The sequence below is a fragment of the Hippoglossus stenolepis genome, chromosome 9 (genome assembly GCF_022539355.2).
Source record: "Hippoglossus stenolepis isolate QCI-W04-F060 chromosome 9, HSTE1.2, whole genome shotgun sequence".
Classification (NCBI taxonomy): domain Eukaryota; kingdom Metazoa; phylum Chordata; class Actinopteri; order Pleuronectiformes; family Pleuronectidae; genus Hippoglossus; species Hippoglossus stenolepis.
This window is the reverse complement of record NC_061491.1, coordinates 2,502,323-2,526,214: the sequence shown is the minus strand read 5'-3', so window position 1 is coordinate 2,526,214 and position 23,892 is coordinate 2,502,323. Positions and strand designations below refer to the sequence as shown.

At 40.5% G+C, this 23,892-nt stretch overlaps 1 protein-coding gene across 1 annotated transcript in view; it reads right to left on the bottom strand.

Moving 5' to 3' along the window:
• whrnb (whirlin b) overlaps positions 1–23,892 on the bottom strand; it is a 90,804-nt gene that overhangs the window by 22,606 nt on the left and 44,306 nt on the right. Inside the window, exons 3-5 of the mRNA XM_035165088.2 lie at positions 19,441–19,566; positions 4,137–4,411; positions 2,384–2,420 (exon numbers count right to left, since the gene is read on the bottom strand). Coding sequence (XP_035020979.1) covers positions 2,384–2,420; positions 4,137–4,411; positions 19,441–19,566 — 438 coding nt within the window. The remainder of the gene's footprint in view (positions 1–2,383; positions 2,421–4,136; positions 4,412–19,440; positions 19,567–23,892) is intronic.

The following is a 23,892-nucleotide window of genomic DNA, read 5'->3' as shown; positions in this document are numbered from 1 at the left end:
CGCTGGTGAGTGATCTGTCAATCACAGCTGAAAGGGACCACCAGCTCATTTATTAGATGGCCTGACTCAAAAGTGCAGTACATACAGTACATACACAGTTAAAGTGTATACTTATCTCAGTGCCTATGTTACAGACTACAGCGAAGTCTGCTCCCTGCCTGTAGTCTTTACTGCAGTGCCAAAGGCCACAGAAGTATCCAGTTCAATCTGCACCGAGCCTGGGGACAATCACTGCCTGAAGGATGAACCCTGACAACAAATGACTGGCTCTTTTATTGACTACATCAATGAAAGTCAGCATCTGGAAGGAGAAGCATCTCCAGAGGGATGACCATGAGACGAGCATGAAGTTAGATAACAACGTTACACTGGGGCACCACAGGAGGAGTGGAGTGATCAGCACTGGAGGACATTTTTACATCCTGAAAGTTGTAGAATGGGAATATGAAAATACTCCAGTAACATTTGTGCATTGAAAATGCATTGTGCTAACAATGTTCTTAACTATTAAAAAGACAAACAGAATGTTATATTCTATAATTTGAAGTTATTGTTATTGATAGACAACATTAATGTGTATGTAGAAATTTTACTGAAGTTTGTGGTCATGTTGGAAGAAGTACTAATTATTTTATATACTGTTGAGCAGCGTTATCTATAGTGGCATCAAATTTTATCAGCACATTTCTTTCGTATATAAAATATTAATCTATAAAGAACATAGTGAGAGAAAAAGGACAAATAAATATAGTTAAGGACAATATTTTCTCCTAAAGCAGAGGTATAAAGTAATACCAATCATTTATGTGAATGTTGCATTATTAATGTATATAATAAAATGCCAAGAACCCCGTACCTACTGCCAAGCACTGATTCAATATCTTTATATTTGAGGCTAAGCTCAAAGTTATAATCTATGAACTGCTCCAGTGGTTTCCATGTTACTGAACTGAACTGGAAGTATATTGAAAAACATGGAAGTACATTGAAGTACTAAACGAAAAACTTTGCAAAACTTTTGTGAGATCTTGCAAAAGTATGTGTTTTTTATCAATTTTCTTTCTCTATGTCCCTCCCCGGGCTCCGTACATTACCTTTAAATACACAAGTTATATAGTTTAGCGTTGCCAGGGAGAGCAGCGATCAGGGGGTTAGTTTCAGACAACACTACACCATAGGACTGAATGTAGTGATTGAGACCACTTTGACTGGTATTCACTTTTTGAAAGTGAATCTCTTGAAGCCAAGGCATTTTTTTCTTGACCTAAAGCAGGCATCATCAGTGCAGACACTTAGCCAGTAATGGACCTGCAGCACTCATACACTTCATACACATCCAGGTTAAATATAACTATGGTACTCAACAGTGCCTTTGTACAGTAAAGCCAATGCATAGCTGTTCATGTCACCTTATGTGCAGCCTTTAAAGACGGAGCTCTGTTGTATAGGAAATGTTTAGCTGTCAATGATTGGTGCAAAGTAAAATGATCAGTTTCTCCAAAGTTTGTATATGTTTGCTCTTTTTTCTACTTCTACTTTTAAGTCTCTGTTTTTTCTATAAAATAAAAGTTCCTTTTATACAGGCCCATCCAAATTAATATGCCTTCACCACTACATCAGTGGTGTTGCATTTAAGGTCCTTCCACACTGGCTTCACTTGGGGTTGATAGCATTTAAATCAGATCCAAATCCAGTTTTGAACTATTATCAAAACCATTTAGATTCATCTCTCAACATCTGTAAGATGAAAGGAATTTCAAAAAAGACAAAAGCTCAAAGATTCAGTCAAGATCTGGACTTGTTATCAGCTGCAAAGACAGAGACAGTTTTGATGAAATCACTTAATGATATGAATAAAAGTTGATGTGGGAGATTATAGAGACTGAAACTGATATAATAATACGATGCAGCTAGGTTGTCTCAACTAAGACTGACAACTCTTTAGGTCTTGTTAAACCTCATAAACACACAGTCTACTCTAAATATTAGACTGATGTTAAGTGGTGCTTCCTTTACCAGACAAATGATCTTTGCCTGAGTAAAAACACCGACTTCCAAGTTTTTGTTACTGAAACTGGTGAATGTCTCGGTGACAAGCCTGCTGCATGAATCTTCAACATCCACATGTGAAAATGTCAGGTATAATGTTGCAAAATTATATAGTTAAAGTCGGCTGTTAACTGGAAAATTAAGAGCTTTAATGTCTTTGGGAGGATCAGTGATTCCAACATTAATTCAGTCTCACCTCAGTTCAGGAGTCAGAAACAAATTTAGAGGAATCATGTTGGATGTAGAATCTTCCAGTCAAGTCAGTAGCATACATGCATTTTAAAGCGTGTTAATATGTACACAGAGGGCGGTAATGCATGGCTGCCATTCTTACCTTTGCTATTAGATGTGAAGATCTGGCTGATGATGGTCTGTAACAGAGAAGAAAACAATGCAGAGCATATTTAAGGAACCAATCATCTCCAGTTAGTGTATAGTCATCCTCCAAACAAGTTAAGAGCAACACATACATTAAATACCAAAACGCCTCACCAGTTCTTGTACATGTATAACATAAGAAACACAACAACATCACAGATGAGCTGAGCCTGAGGCAGGGCCGTGGCTTTGTCAGTTTAATCAAGTGTGGAGCTGAGAGGCAACTTGAACGATTTCCAAGGCAGCAGCAGGGAAAGAAATGTATACCTCCCCAAACTCTCAATCAGGGCCAGCTCCATTAGAGGCGGGAGACGGATGGAGAAGGGAGAGAGAGCGGAGTCCCCACACTGCTGTTCTGTCAGACACAATGGAGCTGTCAAACACCGTCCCCCGCTGCAGGGTAGGGCTTTTTTTGTCCTCTCCGATCAGAGCCACTCTCATTGATAGAGGTCCCACTCGGTGAGGTTTTGTTCACAGAACGACAACGTTTCTGTTGTTAATGATTTCGTTTTAAATGAACTGAACGACTGTCTGAATAGATTCATTGTGATTTCTTTTCACTTTCGACGTATTGAATCAAACTGTGAACTAGAATAACAATAGAGTGATGAAAAATGCCCTTTAATGTATGAATGGACCTTGAGAATGGAACTTACAATGAAGGGTCAATGTGAGCAGTTGCTACCATTACAGGTGACTTTACCAAACCCACACACTTTGGGTAAGTGACTAACCTGATTCATTTCTGAGAGTCATCACGGACTATGTCATTTGTTCTTTTTTAACTAAACCCTGTGATTATACGACTCTGCAAAACTAGACAGATGAATCTTAAACAGTTAAACCAAATAGTGTTTTAATATACAAAGTTGTCTGCACTCAGGTGCAAATAGTCACACAGCAGCTGTTCAGCTATTTAAACCCATATGGAATGACCAGTGGGTCCCAAATTGCCCTGTCATTGAATCATCTCCGTGTGCAGGGTGGCATTCTAAATGCAGGCTCCATTTTCTCCCAGAAAGGCTTTAGAAGTCAGGTGAGGTAGAATAATATAAAGAGCAGTGAAGTCTGTGTATGGAAGAGGATGTGACGAAGGAATGGGTCTGTGATGGAGACTGAGGTTTATCTCCTGTGTAAAAACAAAAGTTGATTTGACATACTTAAGACTTGGTTTAGTTATTCTCTTCAGTTTTGTCACGTTTAGAAAATCTCTATTTCTCCTTGTCTCAGTACTGAATGGAAAACGTGTGCGTGTGTGCAAGCCCATTTTCCACTGGTCAAAAAACCCACAAACACCCAACATGAAATTGAACATGACTCACCAAGGAAAAACAACTGGGGAAAAAAACGTACGTATACCTGCTCTTTTAGGTGTAATATAGTTATTATAGATGTGATAACAAGCAGCCCAAGGTGACCAATCAAAGTCGTTTGCAGTTGTGACATGTGTTTACATTTTTAAAGATGAATAATCTGGATGTAAGTACATGTTTTTAGTTGCAGGGTGTAAAATTAAATGTGACGCTGTTTTCCTGTCAATATCCTAATACTTAATAATTTCTGAATACACATTTCAGTCACTGAACATATTGTGTTTTCACAGCACAGCTCAGGTATCCATTACAATGTCTCTGCTCCATTGCGCTGACAGTTCTAGTTCTAATTTGACTTGGCAAGTAGTTCAATTTCATTTGGTATAATGTACAAACCTTGAACTGCTGGTGGTGGCACTGACACTAGTGTGGACACCAGCATTGACAGTGGGGTTGGCGACAGGACTCGGGTTAGCCGTGGCGTTGGTCTCAGCTATGCCCTGGCTACAGATCCACTTGGTCTCGTCCACCACTGTGCGTGCGTGGGGCAGACGACCAACATCCCTCACCTTCATCAGCAGGTGGCGTCCTGTTTTGAGGATGTGAACGGCCTCATCGTGGCAGATGGTGACAAAGCTCTGACCGTTCACTTCCAGAATCTGGTCCCCCACCTGCAACAGGCCAGTTTGATTAAAGACAAGACCAACTGCAGACACCGGGGCGGGTATGAAAAGTCTGCATGGAGTTTGTTTCTACGCATTCTTGATGATGATCAAGGGCAGTGCTACATATAATCCATATTGACAATGTCCGTGTAGCCTGTTTTTGTTTCTTTGTTTGTGAACAAGGGGAAGAGTGGAACTAGCAACCTTACTTGGCAATTATAAGGGACCAACTATGCAAATGATGAAATCTCATGAATGTGTTCCTCCTGAAGAGATGGCGGTCATTAGGTCGAGGTGACGGATTTACAACAAAAGTTTGCTCACTTCGATAAATCTGACTTGGAAGGCTCATGTAAGTAAACACACATGAATTAACCATGGCATACTTATGAGGGACAGATTTGAGGGGCTATACCTGAGCCTGATACACCAACACCCCTCGGTAGTGTTCATTTCTGTTGCAGTAGAATTAAGCCCACCTCTGTGTTAACCCTTAGAGACGAGTCTTGGTCATGGTGGCCCATTGCTCATTAGACCTTAATGCTGTCTTGGCCACTGAAAAACCAATTTCACACAACCACAACAATCAAAACATGAACACAGCCATTAAGATAAAAAGGATTCAAACGCTATAATTAACAGTGCCATAGGCTCTGAGCTTGCCAGCAAAGAACTGAAAGAGAGACCCCCTCCTCCAGACGCTACCCTACGAACATGTTCCTATATTGTGCCAATCGAGTTTAGGTTATATATATATCAGACAACAGTCTCGTTGTGTGTTTATTAATTTCTACACTGTTGTAATGATTATCAGTAAACATCAATATGTAAGATCATTTATAGAAAATGAAAAAAAAAATTACTCTGTTAAATTGTATCTTTGTCATTGGATCAATGTTTTTCTTTATTCTGTATATGCTATTGGACTCAAAAAATGAAAACAAAATGAATGCAAATCTCACTTCTTAAAATTGTCATTGCTCCATCCTACTCTGCTTCTGGTTGGCTGATGGGCACGCCAATTTCCCCTCTAGTCACACCTTGTTTCACATTCAAAATTATCCCCAAAACAGCCACACAAGAAAATAAATCATCCAAGGTTTTCTTTGAGAGTTTTATCTCCCCACAACAAATTGGAGGGGAACAGAATTAAATTTGTGGTGATCACAGCAATGAAAATATGACATCATTTGAAAAAATCTCTTTTAAGAAACACTTTCGCTTTTACACAGATTACTTTGGCAGATGGTTGTTCCAGTCGTTTATTCTAGCAGTTTATTATAACCCACAGTTGCATTTCATTGTTCGGTAACCCTAGTGGGCATAGTAATTATGACAGGAGTAAGGGTGTAGGTCAAGTGACCAAGAGTGAGTATAAACGTATTGTCCACACAGACGACCACTATTTGTTTTCATTGAGAAATGAATAAATGTTCTTTATTTTATTCAGAAGAGTTCCACAACCTTAACCATTTAGTATTTTTATAACCATGATGCCGAAGGCCCTCTTATCCAAAGGAAGAACTTATTTTAACCAACACCACTATATTTTCCTGAACTTTAATTTTTGTAAATTAATATACCCCAAATTGTCCCTGACAGGTTGCTGTGCCGACAGAGTGTGAGTGATGTATGATAAAAACATGCACTTTGTAAATGTGTGTGTGAATGGGTGAATGGCAAAACTGTTCTGTAAAGTGCTTTCAAGACTAGAAGAGCACTGTGTAAACACAGACCACTTCTCTCTGAGGACTATGCACCAATATTATATGCAATGCATTCAATCCGTGATTCAGACAATATTATTTTCACTGTTGCAACCTTAGGCCACAGTTTCAATACCAGTGAGTGTAAAATCCAAGGTCGTCCTATAACCCAACTTGTTGAGATGTCTGCAGGCTGCCACACACACACACACACACACACACACACACACACACACACACACACACACACACACACACACACACACACACACACACACACACACACACACAAAATAAAACACAAATTCTTCACTGAGGCTAACTATCCTCATTCAAACAGTCAGACAATAGGTGAGCTCCTAGTCCCTCTGAGCACAATATGTCAGAGCAGAATTTCACTGCCGGTGTAATTCATCAGAACATAAGTGAGGAAAATCAATCAGTGGTCAACTGCTCTGTGGTCTGAGACATTCATGGTGCTTTTATTATCTAAGAGTAGATAAAATAGTACAGATAGCCATGGTCCCTAGAGGCTGACTCCTTAAAATATAATTCATCAGGACTAACAGCCATGCTAACAGCTCTGTGAGGATGTACATTGAACGGATGAACAATGGTGCTCTGAGGTAATTGCTAATGTTAGCATACAACCACAATGCTAACATGCTGATGTGTGATCAATATAATAATTACCATTTTCAATGTCTTTTTTCAGCATGCTAGCATGCTAACATTTGCAGATAAGCACTCAAAAAAATATGGGTGATGGGAAAGTAAACAGGTATTAAGCATAGACTATAAATTAAGTAAAATGCAAATGTTTTCAGTAAGTCTGGTTTTACAACCACACACTTGGTGGAGTGTGTGTATCAGCAGGACCTCGATACTGTGCTGGTTCCATCCCTGATTACTACAGTGAAGACTCTGACTCCATATTACATCATCAGCGCAAGATGGCCGAGTTTGTAACCAGGATGTTTTCAATTTATTTCTTGATAGTGGGAGGAAGTGGAAATGCATCCTCCATCTTTCTATACAATCTGATCTTTGCTTAATTTTTTTTTTCTTTCTTTTTTTTTTCTTTTTTGGGTGGCAGAGCCACGGTCATCCTCTAACCAGAAGGTCGGGGGTTTGATCCCAGTCTCCCAATCTGCATGCCGAAGTGTCCTTGGGCAAGATACTGAACCCCATATGCCACTCATAGGAAAAGTGCAGCACATATTCATCTGATATTATCGGGTGCCATCCTCAGAGCAAAATGGAAAATATGTCTGCTTAATGTGGATGATATCTTCTAATCTAAAAGGCAGCTGTGATTGACTTTTTTGATTACATTGATGTTTGTATGGAGATAAATCCTTATCTTAAAAAGACAAGGACAAATCCAAGGGACAAACATGAGGACTCAGTTTAGCTTCAAACTAATTGTTGGATTGTTGAAAAGCAACTTAATCCCACGTTGGCTGTCACATATGTAGAGAGAAGGCAGGCCATTTAAAATGTTTTACTAAAGCGCTTTAATCATGTTCACACTACTTGCTCAGTTTGAACACTTGGACCAAATGAAACACCATGAAAGACTCCAAAGTAATTGTGCTTGTCAATATTTTTTCCCAACTAAATATATATTTATAGTAGTGGTGCACCGATGTATCAGCCGTATATCGGTAGCGGCCGATATTCGCCTCGTTTACTGCTATCGGTGTATCGGTAATAAACTTGACTTTCACCGATAACATTGGCCGATATTCATTGGTATGTTTTCTGCAGCCTGCCAATCTGGCATCCAGATTATGATACACTGACACCGGGTTTACACTGGCGCTGAAGCGCCACGCCGCGCAGCGCAGCGCCAAGGAAAGCCAGGCGCCTCCCATCCCCCTGTTAAAGCTGCGAGCGTATCGCGCCAGGAAACAGACTGAAAAATGATTTTAAACGATATAAATGACATATTTTATATGATATAAATGATCAAATATGCATCCCATACTTTGTATTCCCCTTCTGTTGTCCTGGAGTTTTAATTTTCCCAATCACATAATTAAATGTCCCCCTCTGCCCATCCACTACAGCCACACAAGCAGTCATATAGATAAAAAGAGAGAGAGAGGGGGGGGGCTAAAGGCTTGCTTGGAGAATACGTCATTTACCCCAGACACCCGACATTGAACGGGTTACATACAACAACCAGCGGAGAATCACGGGCTGACCGGCGCGGAGAAATGCGGGTCCGTGTGAACAGCCAGGCGGCTGCGCGCTTAGGAATAACGCTCTGCGGCGCGGGCGGCGCTTCAGCGCGTGTAAACCGGCGTTCACACCAAGAATGTGTGTAATGAAGGCCACATGCAAGTAATAAACAAATATCGGTATCGGTATCGGCTATCGGCTAGATTGTTGTTTTAAATATCGGTATCGGCCAAGAATTTCCATATCGGTGCATCCCTAATTTATAGATATAATAGTCACATAAATCTATTCAAATGTAACAACTAATCCAAAAACCTAAATTTAAACACAGCCCTATTCAGAATAGGTATTATTACTTTGTATTACTTATACTGTGCGATCATGAGAAATACCATTATGTTGTTTGATACACCACAACAAAATCAGTAACTTCTATAGGGGCACAATAGCAGTTCTTTGAATTTCTAATGTTCACTTCGAGAGAGGTGTTCTCTATTGTGACAAGACTATCTCTCCAACCTACACATTCCATATGTATGGGGACTGACCCCCCCCCCACAGGGGCAGTTGAAGTGTATTACTTTTAAGACACATCATCTGTTGGCCACGCACTGATTAGCCGCCACTGTCAGCTGCTGCCAGCCATACAGCATGAGCCATTTGATCCCCTGGAAACAGTGGAGCTGAAATGGCTTTCTCTTTAGATGCCATTCATGCTGGCAACTGTGTCCGCGAAAAGAATGGGAGAGTTCCATGCATTTTTCGAGGAGCACGAGGACTGCTGGAGATTCTTGCCGGGTGATGCTAGGGTGGTGCTGCGCCCGGACCCTACATTCCGGCCAACATTGGTCTGAGTCCCACACAAGTCAGTCCGAGGAGCTCCACCCTTTCCACCCTACTCAGGATGGTGGAGCAAGAGGGCAGTCACTGTTGTGCCCCGTCAGACCCCTGACTGTGTATCTCCAGCGGACATGGACTCACAGGATGACAGACCAGCTCTTCGTTTGCTACCAGCCTAATTGCCTGGGTGAACCAGTTTCAAAGATGAGGCACTCCCACTGTGTTATGGAAGCAAGAAAGGTATAATTGGAAAGTATAGAAAGGCAGGCAGGCACCCCTAAACAGGTTCCACACAGGGCCTTGCTACCTCTTTTGTTATGGCAAGGTGCCCCCATATCTGAGCTTCTTGGTCGACCCCATCCAACTTCATTGGGTTCTACTGCATGAATGTGGCAGTCAGCAGGACATGGCCTGACATACTGTGCCTCCGAGCCACATCAGCTCGGAGTGATGTCCTCTCTTTCAAGTTAGCCTTGCAACCTAAGTGGCCTTCCACCTATTATAGCTGGCCTTGGCATCTGATGGAGCTAGCAAAGCCTTGGTGGCACCTCTGACTTAGGCTATTGGTGTGTACATAGTGTATATATGTAAATAGCTCCTTCATTTGGGCCTATGTGTGATAACTCTGGTGGCTCATTCAAACTCAACTGTCATTTTACTCCAACCAAGAGCCTCTCAGGAACGCGTTACAATTAAGGTTAGTCGAGGTGGCCGTGCACGTGTGTTGCTTATAGATAGATAGATAGTCTCTCCACGCTGGGAACCTGGGTTACTAATGCAACCATCCGTTATCACCATTTTCACCCACAAATTCTCACACTACATGCTGTAAATAAATACCAAAAACAGTTTAGTATTTAACATAGAGTTGGGGAATTTGCAAGAGATAGCTTTAAAAAAGAAAAAGAATGGTATCTGCAGAAGCTGATGCTATCTATTTATTGGACCCTCATTGTATGATGAACGTCTTTATAGCACCATACCCTCGTCGTTAACAGTTTCTCTGTTAAAAGATTTGCATTGTTAAACCAAATCTAAGATGACATCATCAGGGTTAATTTCACAGGCTACAAAACGAGGGACACTATACAACTATTTTCTTGGACTGAGCAGAGCTTCTCATTACTAGTAAACTGATGTGTCTGTGTACAATTGGTATAATTACTCCATTCAGAACTTGATGCTCTATAGGGAACAACATTTATCTGAAAAATACAGTGATTGTTTTTGTTTAGAATGTGGCAACAAATTACTAGGGGTCTTGAATGAATGGAGGTCATTGCTAACCATAGTCCTATTAATTCCTGCATCACTAATGCTCAACCTCCTTGTTCATCTGATGTAACATACCATTTTTTTATGATACAATAAACAGCCATATTTGACTTTTTACCATGACCCGGTTTTGCAACAGTCTTATATCACTTAATGCTCAACAGAATATATTTTAGACAAAATAAATGCATGATTGATTCTTTTTATAACGACTGATGAAGAGAAACATGAAGATGGATGGAGAAACGCAGCCGCTGCCGTAGAGCCGGGTAAGTTGAGTGAGAAATGAGTTATTGACTTCTCTCCTTCTCACCTCCCTGCAACAACATGATTATGTAAAACAGATGCAGCGTTGGTCAAACTCTATGACTGAGCCCTCTGAGGATAACAGGAACCCCTGATTTACTTATTTTGACAATGACCACTCTCAAACAGGGACATGCATATACAATACTGGCTAAAGGGGCACAAGCCACTGTCCGCTTTGTCTTTGGCTGAAATTAGCTTCTTTACTAACAATATTATAAACAGTTATTACCGTCAAAATTATATTTAACTATTGTACACTATATGCAAATAAATCACAAGGATCACTCTCGCCTCCCCCCTTGCTGTAATCATAAGTTGTGTTTCACTGATCATTCATGATAATGAGTAGAAGAAAGAGTGCATGTGCAGGGTGCGGAAAGTGCAGTGTATTTGTCCTTTAGAGAGGACAAACTGCTATTTTCATCCACAGGAGCAGTTTGCTGACAGGGACAGGGGCTGGGGCTGTGGCTGTGGGGCTGTTAGTTAATGACTAAAGGACCATCTAAAACACTGTGTTACAGCCTGAACATACCATGGTCAGGATTAGTCTTTGGGCCCTTTTTGCCTTTTCGCACATTACTTCCTCCACTGTATCCCAGCATAGGGTCGGAACTGTGCACTGCACAATACTATGCAGATATGACTGTAACAGGTAGGTGTAGAGTTATAAAAAAGCAGAGCACCAGCAGCAAGTTCTATCCTCTACTACTTAGTGAACTGAAGTTATGCTCATAACACAGAATAAAATTGACATGAAGCACAAAGGTATACCTTAGGTTATGTTTATAGAGTCAATAAAATGTCTCTTTATGCACCTTATAAGAAAATTACATTGATTAAACTAAAACTAAACTGTGTATATGCTCTGTTATACACATGAGACTGAAACTTCAAAATACAACACTTCACAAGACAAACATGGAAGTAGTGAAACCATTTAACATTAACAATTGATTTGCAATAACTATATAATTATATGCAAATATCGACAATCATAAACAACAAATTAGAAAACAACTTTAACCTTTAACCCTGACTAGTAGTTTTTATTTGCCTCAACTTAAACAGCAGCTGCAGTTGGAAAATGCCCTCCATTTAAAGATGCACCAATAAACACATTTGTATATTGACACTTGATCAAATTCATAGTGACACACCCTCCTGTTTCCAGCTGCATACAGCTGTTTGCAGTGAAATAGCTCAGATAAACTCACTGTCCAGCGCCAAGCAGGCGACTGACAAACTCAGCAGCTAACGGGTTAAAGAAAAGGAAAGAATTACCATCTGAAGGATTGGAGAGGTTTTCAGTTGGTTATAAAATGCAACTTCACAACTAAATGCCACTAAATCCCATACACTTAACCTTTAGATGAATTAAGTTAATTAAATTAAGACAGATAAACTGCTAAAGTTTGATAATAATTTGTTCAGCTTGAAGTGAAATTTGTCAATATGGCGTTATTAGCTAATTCTACTGCCCTCAAGAGACAAAAGAAAAATCTATAAATGCAACTTTAATGACATCTGTTCATTGTAGGTCATTTGTATTTTTATAGAGTAAACAAGTTGATGTATCTAAATCAATATGTAAATGTACAAAAACAGCAACAACAACAGTCCCAAAGATGCTTACATGTGTAATCTGCTTATCTGATGGATGTGGAAATGAAAGCAGACATTTTTTGCTGGCTGATGCCTCTACTCAACTATTACTATGTAGTGAAACAAACTGTTATCCAAATGTTCAAATACAAGCTGATAACCACCACAATGGATTCTTGTCGAGGGGAACAAGCATCTTGGGACCTGTGTTAGTTGTATTCTCTTATATGCAGATTCACATCCTGGCTATAATCCACTGGGCCAGTGTTACAGCTCATATATCTGTTTAAGTTGACACCAGCAGTCTGAGTTCCTGCAATGATGTGCATTTTAGTGTATGCAGAGAGAAGGCCACTCAGCTCAGTTGCAAGCCAAAGGGACCTTTACAAGGTTAGAAAACAGCCTCTCATTGAAAGGAATTTGAGCAGATTTATATCACTTTCTAATGGATATGGCTTGATGTCTTACTCTCTTTAAGTAATGAATGGGCACCAACTGCCACGATGGTGCTCAAATATATATCAGCTATTCAACTTTCAGCCGGACCTATTCATGCGGCGTTGTGATGATAGATCTACCAGTTTCCTAGCAATGCTGAGTTCAGGAATATTTGACATCAACAACTCAAATTGTTTACAAGCGTAAACTGCTGCTTTCAGCACTGTATTGTACAACACTAATTCATGCATATGAAGAATCCATGCAACAAGAGCTTTATTTATTATTAGTCTAGCAAGTAGTGTTGGGTGTTTTGCTAGATGATGCAGACTGTCCAGAATAAAAAGTTGTCTCTGGGAAACATGGCCATGTAAATTGTATCTATCGGACAATTAGACTTCGATACAACCTTATCTTTTGTACATGAAGATGTTTTGCTCTAGAGCAAAAGAACAAGAGGTCAGGGATGGTCACCAAAGACATTCATCCTCTAAAGCAGGGGTCCTCAACCCCCGGGCCGCGGACCGCTACCGGGCTGTGGGTCATTTGGTACCGGGCCGCACAGAAAGAATAAACAACGTACATTATTTCTGTTTTATTTATTATCTGATTCTGAACGGTGTTTTATTTTGAAAAATGACCGGATCCTCTCCGTTATGACTCATGCTACGCATGTCAAGACGCTTGTCTCGGTCACGTGACTTTTTCGCTAAACACAAACCCACACGGTAGCAAAAATGAGCAAAAAACAAACGTCTCTGGGAAGTTTTTTTGCGATGGGGAAAAGGCAGTAATTTGTGTCCACGCATTGTTAATACGTGGCCACGCAATAATTAATTTGAGGCCGCGTATTAACAATTCGTTAATTTCGTTAAATTAAAAAAAAATCTACCGATGTTACCAGAGGCCGTACCAGAGGGCCTCCGTAGTGAGGCTCCGTAGCCACACCTTAAAGGCCGGTCCGTGAAAATATTGTCTGACATCCAACCGGTCCGTGGCGCAAAAAAGGTTGGGGACCGCTGCTCTAAAGCACCCATGAATTTCCATTTTCTATGGTAACTGGCCAGTGCAGCATTGACTGAATTGGCATAATCCCAATTTGACCCCTTCTCCCTACCCCTACCCCTACCCCTTGTTTTCGAGGGCTATCTTGCCTCTGGAAACAGAGTTGTTCAAGACAACACTTCAAGAAGCCGTTAAGTCATCGTGAGTCATCAGAGTCATCGCGAGAAACTATTACATCATCAGTAGTCGTCACAGGAACCTGACAAGTCATCAATAGTCATCGATGTGCATAGACTCGACAAAAAGTTTTGCTGGGGATGTCAATGTATTAACATTGTTGAGATCTTAAACAAACCAATGCTATTGCTTGAAGGTACTAAAGTGACAAACCTATAATATCCAAATAACACCTGTGCTAATGCAGGTGAAGCAAATTAACAGGTAAATGCACAAGACATGTGTTCCCTCTGTACTGTGGCAATAATGGCATAGTACAATGACTCTATGCCATTCATCCATTGGAAGTTGAAAACCTTGGTTGCTCGGCATTATTTCACGTATAAACCAAAGCAATGGCTCAGTCCGGGTAGTGGTCTGTACAACTCTGCCAGATAATGTATCAAGTATTAGAAGAAGTTCAGTGACACTATATACAGACGAAATGATAACTAAGATATTCCAATTATTATCTGAAATTTAAACTTTAATAATGAAATACTACTTATAGGTCTCAAGCTGCTTTACAGTTATCTGCCGGTGGTTGGAAGGCATTCTGGGGATGATTTTCAGCAGCTCTGGATAAAGGTCTGAAAATCCTTGCCTTGAGGGCTGTATAGCCCTAACACTTGCCCTTACCCCTCCATCCCAGGGCTAGGGCTAAGGGGTATAGTGAGTAGGGGTGAAATGGGATTGAGCCTTAATGTCCTACCAATATCACCATGATATATAAATTCAAGCAGACTAGTTTGTCCAAATAGCAATGATATAAAGCATCACTGTCCAGTAGAACACATGTATTGTAAAAGAGAGAATAAATGGAAGTTTTATATAATACCTGCAGAGAGAAAAACTCTAATCAGGTAAGAAGACACTAACAATATGTTAAGAAAGAATTACAAGCATTCATGCAGATTCATATACATTATTGCATGAGCTTTTTTACATCACAGTGTTCACAATGAGGGTTCAGTGTCTTGCCCAAAGACACGTCGTCATGCAGCCTGGATGAGCTGGGGATCGAACCCTCAAATCTCTGGTTAGTGGACGTCCCAATTTATCTCCTGCGTCACAGCCGCCCGTAAAGTGGATGTTCTTCTCAGACTGTTTCAGAAGCTTTACTGATTCTGCAGGGCATTGTTAGGTGATTGGTTTTCTTTTAAAAAACAAAACGATTAAATGGTCTGTGTTGATATAGAGCTTTTCTAGTTTTGATGACCACTCAAAGCACTTTACAGTACAATTTTGTCATCCACCCATTCACACAAACATTCTGATTTGCAGCACTTTCTCTTTCACACATCATTCACACACTGCCAGAACAGCTGTCAGGGGGCAATTTGGGATTCGCTATCTTGCACGAGGCCTTTTCGGCATGTGGAATGAGGGAGATCAATCCGCTACACTATTTTAACGAGAAATAGGAAAAGAGATCATATTACTACGGCTTTAGCGTCTTTACACTGGCTTGCAGTATCACTGATGATTGATTTTTTAATTATTTTACTTGTTTTTTAAATCTCTTAATGGTACATCACCCTCATACATCTCAGATTTTGTATCGGAGTATGTTCCAAACCGTTCCCTCAGGTCTTCTACCATGGGCTTGCTCAATATCCCAAAAACGAACTATAAAAAGTTTGGGGACGCAGCTTTCTCTACTTCTCCACCACACATCAGACAATATTCTTCTGTTGATACTTTTATGAAACAAATCAAGACCTATTTCTATGATCGTGCTTTTAATTCATTATATATTTTTTGAACACCATTGTCTTTATTCTATTTTTTCCCCCCTAAATTGTTGTTCTTATTGATCTATCTTATTTCATGTCTTTGATTTTATTGTCAAGCACTTTGACCATTTTATGTATTAAAGGGGCTGTAAAAATAAAATGTATTATTATTACCTCCTGAGCCACAGCCCCCAACTGTTACTAAAAACAAATTGAAAAAGAGGATTATTGATTATAGTTCCCAACAATTGTGTAGTACGACATATGATATACATATGTTCCTCAAATTTAAGTTATTTCAGCATCCTGTTCAAGTGTTATTTTCCCTCCTTATTTTGAAAGTAAAACCTTATTAAAGGGTAATTTCCAGAGTAGAGGACGGTACTCTGACATTATTGGGTCAAAGTTAAACTTTTTACTTCATTGCACACTGAAAATATTGATATGTTAAGAATGTATGAAATCAGCCTTGATAATGTGTATTTTTACAATGAATAAACAAGTTCACATTTACCAGGAATCAGCAATAACATCCACAACAGGGTAACAAGCTTGCTCCTGACTTTGGTACATGAATGAATCCGGTGAGACCTGGAGCTCCCACGTAAAGGAAGTGCTGAGGGCAGCTACTTTGAGTAGCTGCCGTTAAGTCAAGTCTTCTGTGGGAGGGCTGCACATGTTTCTGTCAGTCACCACCTGCACTGCTTGGATTTGAACAATATTTAAGGTTGACATGCTTTCATTTGTGAAATTAGCAGATGAACGTTAGTGCTTTTGTCAGTCAGACTTGGGAATGTGGGTATATGGGTATTTACTGGAGGCAGCATACACCAGTGTCAGCTTGATTCATATCACAAAACCTTTATGAGAATGTTTGTATTTGGCCAGCACTCATTTGTAGGAAAAATACCTTTGATTTATCGGCTTCAGTATCTATCCAGCCTTCCACTTATTTACAGCACATGGCCAACAGGGAAGGAGGGATGGATGCAAACATGGGAAGTGCAAGGTTTTCCAGGAAAAGAAATACAGCCTCTTTTATCTGCCTGCACCACCCACTCTAACGGCAGGATCACACACACCCACACACACACACACACACACACACACACACACACACACACACACACACACACACACACACACACACACACACACACACACACACACACACACACACACACACACAGAGTAAGGATGGACAGCAACTCACTTGCACAAACAATGAATGGCTGCGGACCAGTAAACAGAGACTCATCTGTGATGTGAAGAGAAAAAATCCACCATATTTATTTTTATGTCTATTCTCTTTCACACGCTCTGCTCTCTCCCTCCTTCCTTACTGCTTTCACATTTTCTTTCATAGTGTGTCAAAGGCTCCAGTTCTGCAGCATGACCAGCCAATCCTCCATTGTAAAAAAAAAAGTACCTCTTCATCTCTCTCCGGCAAAGAAACTGAGAAGTGTCACACACACTCTTTCAAGGGACAATTTGAATTTCTGGAAAAATCTCCTTTATGTCATTGTAAGGTTGTGTTTTTTCATGTGTCCTCATGAATTTGGAACAGTAAGATGTCAAAGGATAAACCTAAGGTTTTACTTTTATCCTCAAGTAGGCCACAGTGAGGTATTATCATGAAAGCCATACTCAGTTTTCAGGCATATTGTTTACAGGTAGGAAACACTGGCTTATGTTCTTCCCTCAGGCAAGTGGCAAAATAGCACAGAATGAGAGCAGCCTGCTTGTTTATGGAGGCAGGACGCTGACCTGAAAGCACACAGCAGAGAGTTCGCATGGCTAATGAAGCAATTTCTGCAGGCCTGCCGTGGGTCTGTAAGGCAGCTGGCAGATGTTAGCGGCGCTAACAGGTTTAGCAGTCTAATAGGGAGCAGGTGGCAGGTTCGTCAGAATCCAGCAGCAGATGTTTGTGATAACAGATGACACAGTAGCTTAGTCTCAATTTAGCATCCTGCGGAGGACCTGGGGTTTCATTTATAAAACAGTAGGATTCATACTAAAAGTGTACGTACGCACAAAAGCCGGAAATGGCGTACACCAAAGAAAATTCTGATTTATAAAACCGTGCACACGCACACCTGAACGCTATGTTGGCTTTATAAATCACAGTCCATCTGGAAACGTTCGTACGTGGATCTGCCTCCAAATCCGCCCTCCACACGCCCACTTTCAACCATAAATGGTCAATGCAAAGTACCTCATGAATATTAAATTATGCTGCTGACCAATGGGTTTCCACCGTGAGTCCTGACGGAGTCACGGCATCAAGCGATGAGAAGAGGAAGCGAAACTTTCTGAAACTGACATCGAGGTGTTTGTTAGTGAGGTGGAGGTGAAGAGCGATTATATGGGACAGCAGTGATGTGATTAATAAAGAAAATACACTGATACTCTGCTGCTGCTGCGGATAACACAATGTGTGAGAGTGAGGACGATAGAAAGAACGGAGCCTGAAATAAAAAAAGATCCAATTCAAAGGTGGAGGCAAAAAAAACACCCTCTCAGAATGTGAGGGAAGTTGTTGTATCTCATGTTCGTGTTGTAATCATCCCAAACTGCAGGATTATTAAATTCAGAGACAGCTGTGATGTCCTCAATCTATAGAATTTAACAGAATTATTATTATATGCTCGTGTTTGTACTGGGATGGTTCGGTTCTGTCGGTCGATCTGTGTGGTACTGGACTCAGTTCAGCTCAGAGATCACAGATCAATAGAATCTATATCAGCTGATCAGACATCGCTGAACCCACGCTTCCTCCTCATCCTTCCATTCGCGTGCATCCATCACGCAGCATCACGCACCAGTGTCACGGCAGTATGTCTTTATTTAGAGCATCGGACCGATTCCCTCACATCAGTGGATCCTCACCTCCACTCTGCGATATTATTTGGAAAGTGTCTTCATTTCTTGTAAGTGATCTCCTGTGCACTCTGTGCGCCTGATGGCACAGTCCCGTTCACTGCAGTGATTTGATGATACACGCACAGTGTTATTATTAAAAGGTTTGTGTGGAACAGATATGCCGCGCGAGCACAACTAAAGCTGTTGGTTTTAATGTAAATGATGAAGTGGATCAATAATCTGTTTCAGTGCGTACGCAACGGTTATAAATGAGACCCCTGGTCTACGCAGGCGATGTCACGTCACCAGCTTGTCCTGCCGTTACAGCCATCACCTAGCAACAAAGCTACAGATGAAATGTTCTTTGGTTGATTAGAAATTATTAAAAGATGTTTTTTTAACTGGGTACCATTAGGTACCCAGTTTTCGCCTCGCTTTTTGCCGCCATTCCCTCTATGAAAATAGTTTGTCACTGAAGTGCAATGAATCATGGGATGTATTGGGCCGGGAATGATCCACCCAGATGGACACATTCTCTGCCGCATTTGGAGGATCCTTTGAATTGGGACAGTCTAGTCACGCCCCTGTGACACAATCGGTCTACGAATGCAGCCGAGACTGATAAATTCAGATTAAAGATTAAATAAATAAAGGGAGTATTCTACTGAATTAACCCCATGCACCTGTCAGATTTTAGCTGATGTAAGAACTGCCTAATTATAGTGGTGGAGTCTTGAGTGACATTTATGCTGATCCTCTGGCACAACCTCAAAGATTTCAATTCTCATAAGACAGAAATTTTACACAGTTTTTGTGGTGTAATATTGCAATGATATCAAGAAAGGTTAAATTTGGGTACCTTTAGTGCACCGATGTCCGCAGCAGATCCAGGGTCCACTCCAGTGATGTAGATCCCCAAGCCATACTCAGCACCGCCCCTGATCATCAGGCCCAAAGAGCGACCGTCGTCCATATTCAGGTTTACCTGTAGGGGAGAATGACATTCAGATCCCTCAGTGGTGACTTTAAACCAAACTATGTAATTTAGAAATGGGACATCATGAAATACTGTATTTTAGTGTCTCAATGTGTGTGAGATATATGGACGTTTGCTGTGTTTTCTTTTTCTTCCTGGGGTTTCTGTTCAGCTGCCAAGCTCTGCTTGCCTGCATACTTGCTACATGTTTCTACCTTGCCTGTACGCAGGATCACCTGCCAGTCCTACCACAACCCTTCACCGCCACCGCATGCACTCTGTCACACTCCAATCTACCTCTCACTCTGATTTTCTCTGCATTTGGATACACTGAACTGACTGGTCAGAACCAAAGGTGGCAGAAGTACACACATTCTTTATTTACAAGTACAGATACTTGTGTTAAAAATGAAGTACTGATTCAAACTGAAGAACCAGTCTTACAGAGCTTCAATATGATGGTTACACAACTGTTCCTGGTCTCTTTAAATATACATGTAAAGTTTAAATGTATATAAATATACATAGATTTAAATATAATATTTTAGGGCTTGAGAAATGAACACTACTGCAAATATGGTAATTGGCCAAGCCACCAGTATGCAACGATCTCTTCTCCCTTAATGCCGACTGGAACCGTTTCGCTCCCATATGCTGGGGTTCGTACTGATCAGAAGTCCGAAATGGCCGACTTAAAATTTCCCAATTGTGTTCAAAACAAGTCAGAAGTCAGAAATCCTTTTTCACTTCTGATTTAAGTCAGGGTAGATGGACTCGTAGATAAGAAAAGTCTGACTTTGAGTAGCATTCCATTGTATTTTAATTTCACTGTTACATTTAACAGTTTTGACTGCAGGACATTACTCTCACTACTATTTGACATTATTTTCAGTGAAAATTGAAGATCAATGCAGCTGTTACTCCGAGGTTCGAGGAGCATGTTCCTGCAGAACCAGAGGTTGCAGTTTCAGGACCGCAGCTCTAGGGTCCTCTGTTTTTCCCGACAGTGCCACCTTGCAAATTGGATGACAACCGACCTGCATGATGGACGACAGTAAAAGTGTGAGTACAGGATCTGAATGACTTGTTATTTGTTTAATGTTAAAAGACAATTCCGCTGTCTTGAATTAATAGCAAAGTTAACGTTAGCTAGTTAAAGTAGGAGTAGGTATCTTTGATAGTAAAGGCATTTTCAACAGTTTGCTATCTGTTAGTTTAGGATAGTTGTAAGTTACTTGTGTTCAGACCCGTGTATAATGGCTTGCTGTTCTGTATCAATGTAATGATATATTTAAATGATATTGTCTAAAGCTAATCTATTTCCATTAGATATCATTTATGGCCTTGCTCTGTTGAATAATGTGTGCCTGCAGGAGGCTGAACAGGTCTACCTCACTGGCCAAGCATATAAAGGTAAGAGTACAGAATGTAATTTCTTTTATACATTTGCATAAAATCTTAATCCATGAATAACTAACTACTTACCAATATTATTCAATGCCTTAAGAAATTGTAATGTTAATTAATGTACTCCTCTTTTAGTGTAACCAGTATTTATGTTAACCCAGCAGTTATTATGTTTTCAGTGTTTTTCAGTGAGATGGAGGAATTTGCCAGAGGCATTGGAAACCAACTAAAGAAAGAAGGAAAAGTGATCAAAGAGGGTTGCTTTTACCTTTTGGACTTAAGTTCTTGTATTTTTTTATATTTGTTCAATGTGTGCTTGTTCTTGTTTACAATTTTATGTGGAAAATATATTTTTTATCTTGAAACTGCCCCCAGAGTTGTTCTTGTATCTTGCTTCTCTCCAACCTTTAAAATATCTGGTAGACCTCTAGTGACTGCAAAGACCATAGGATATGATTCCATCTTTATTTTACTTGACGGTGAGCTTATTCTAATTATACAAATTATCAACATGCAACTCTCAGTAACAAAGACAGTAAGTAGCATTTGGGCAGAATAAACCTTTAAAATGTGAATTATTTCAACAGAGAGTACTTAAATAATCTACACATTAATTTATACAATCATCCAATTCGCTAGTTGGTGCTGTTGTGAAAAACAAGGGTGCTAGAACTGCGGTCTGAAACTGCATTCAGGAACTGCAGTAAACGTTTATCCAATTCACCAGGTGGCGCTATTATGAAAAAACAAGGGCCCGAGAACTGCGTTCCTGAAACTGCAGCCTCTGGTTCTGCAGGGACCTAATATTGCCCCAGCCAAAGAGTGGTGCATGTAGAAGCGCTGTATGAAGCGCTGTGTATGTGAAGGCAACTTGCACTAGACTGGAAAAGCGTGATATACATGTAGATATAATCTAAATACATTTTTTAATACCTTGCAATTCTAAATGTGTAATAGCTGAGCAGGATTAAAGAACACGTCTAAACGGTTATGTTTCGTCATGGATTCTGGGTTCGGGGGTTAGGGTTAGGGAGATTTAATGGACAGAATCTGTAAACGCAGCCTGGGGTTAGCGACAGTCTGGTACAGCGGATACAAAAAGCAGAGCCTACAGATGGTGAGGTTCTGCCTCTTCTTGGCTGGATCTGACTGACTTGCGTACACCACTTGAGGGAATAAGTTACATCATTGGTCAGCCGAATGCCACATGATTAAGTTACAGTGTAACGATAACAATAACAATTTGTCTTTTATTGTAAAATTGAGAAAAAGGACAAATCATGTTAACATGTAAGAAGCGGGACTAAGAAAGGTTCAGCAGCATCTGTGCTCCTCTTACATTTTACTTCTCTTCATTCTTTGGTGGAACTGCAAATCAATTTAATTTTATTGCCATTATTGGTATCCTGGAAGAAGCCATCATCAAAGCTTGGCATGAAGAAGAGGAGGATTAAGGCCCAATCCAATTTCACACCTTCTCCCTACCCCTTAGCCCTTCCCCTTTGTTTTGCGCATTCCCGTGTAGGGGTAGGCGTTCCCAATACTTGTTGGGACGTAGGGGGAGGGCCAAGTGTTAGCCCTCAAAACTGAGATTTTTCAGACCCACACTTCAAACCGAGGGCTAATAAGTGAAATAATGTGGATACTATAGGTTTGTCACTAACGTAATCGCAAACAATAGCATTGGTTTATTTAAGATCTCAACATTGTTATTACAATGACATCCCCGGCAAAACTTTTGCCTTGTCTGTTTACATCGACGACTACTGATGACGTGTCGGGTTTTCACTAAGACAACTGATGATGTAACGCAGGGGTCGGCAACCTTTTTGACAATAAGTGCCAATGTAAAATTTTCTTGTGAATTAGTGTGCCATATCAACATTTTTTTATATTAAGTCTTATTATTGAACCACATTAATATTTCCAACAGACATGTCATTTTATTCCATCCATATTGGCTATATCTAGAACAACACTTTAAAGAAACATGTTTATCTCATTATGATTGCAATAATAAGTTTGTCATTAACCCCACCAACCACACTCATATTCAGAATTGCAAAAGCTTGCTTCAAAGACTTTGAGAGAGTTGGCTTCCCATACCTGGACACTGCACGTTTGATTGATTCTCCCTTGTCTGCCTGATCTTTGAAACTTCTTTCGTGCCTTGTTTCAAAGTGGCGCTTAACACTGGACGTTCGGCACACAACATTTTCAAAACATAACGTGCACACAGCATGCACTTATGAAAAACAAAGCCACAGTCTTCTGCCCATGAGGGCTGAAATACCCGTGTCTTGTTTTTTAGCTAGCGGGCATGCCATCACCAATACACGTGAACGGCTGCACTTCACGGAGATTCATGTGGGGAAATGCGAGCAGCGCCGTGTCCTTAGGTTGCCGACCCCTGTTACATTGTAACGGCTTCTTGAAGTGCAGTCCCAATTCGTAGGGGAAGATTTCAACCACTATCCCTTGCGACTCCGTTTCAAGGGCCAAGATAACCCTCGAAAACAAGGGGAGAAGGGGAGAAATGGTTTGGTCTCAAAAGGGAAAATAATAGGTAAAAAGTTTGATTCCCTATTATCCAAGGGTGGTGAAATACAAAAATGGACTTAACTACAGCTGTCAGAGCAGGGAACACAACTGACGCATTCGTCACTAGATGCACATAGAGCACCATGTGCTGTCCTTGGTGGTAAAAACAAGCTTGTCTGACTGTATGTTCTCTTAGACATATGCTTGTATGCCTCAATGTGAAAATGTGTGTTTAAGGATAGGATATACCAGCTATTTTACAGATGTGAATTAAAAAAATCTGTTATCAGAAGGGCGCATCAAAAATCCTGCACCACCTCTGTGCTCAGAGTCGAACTCCACCCCTGATTGATTGATTGGTACAAGATGTGGGATAAAATGAGAGAT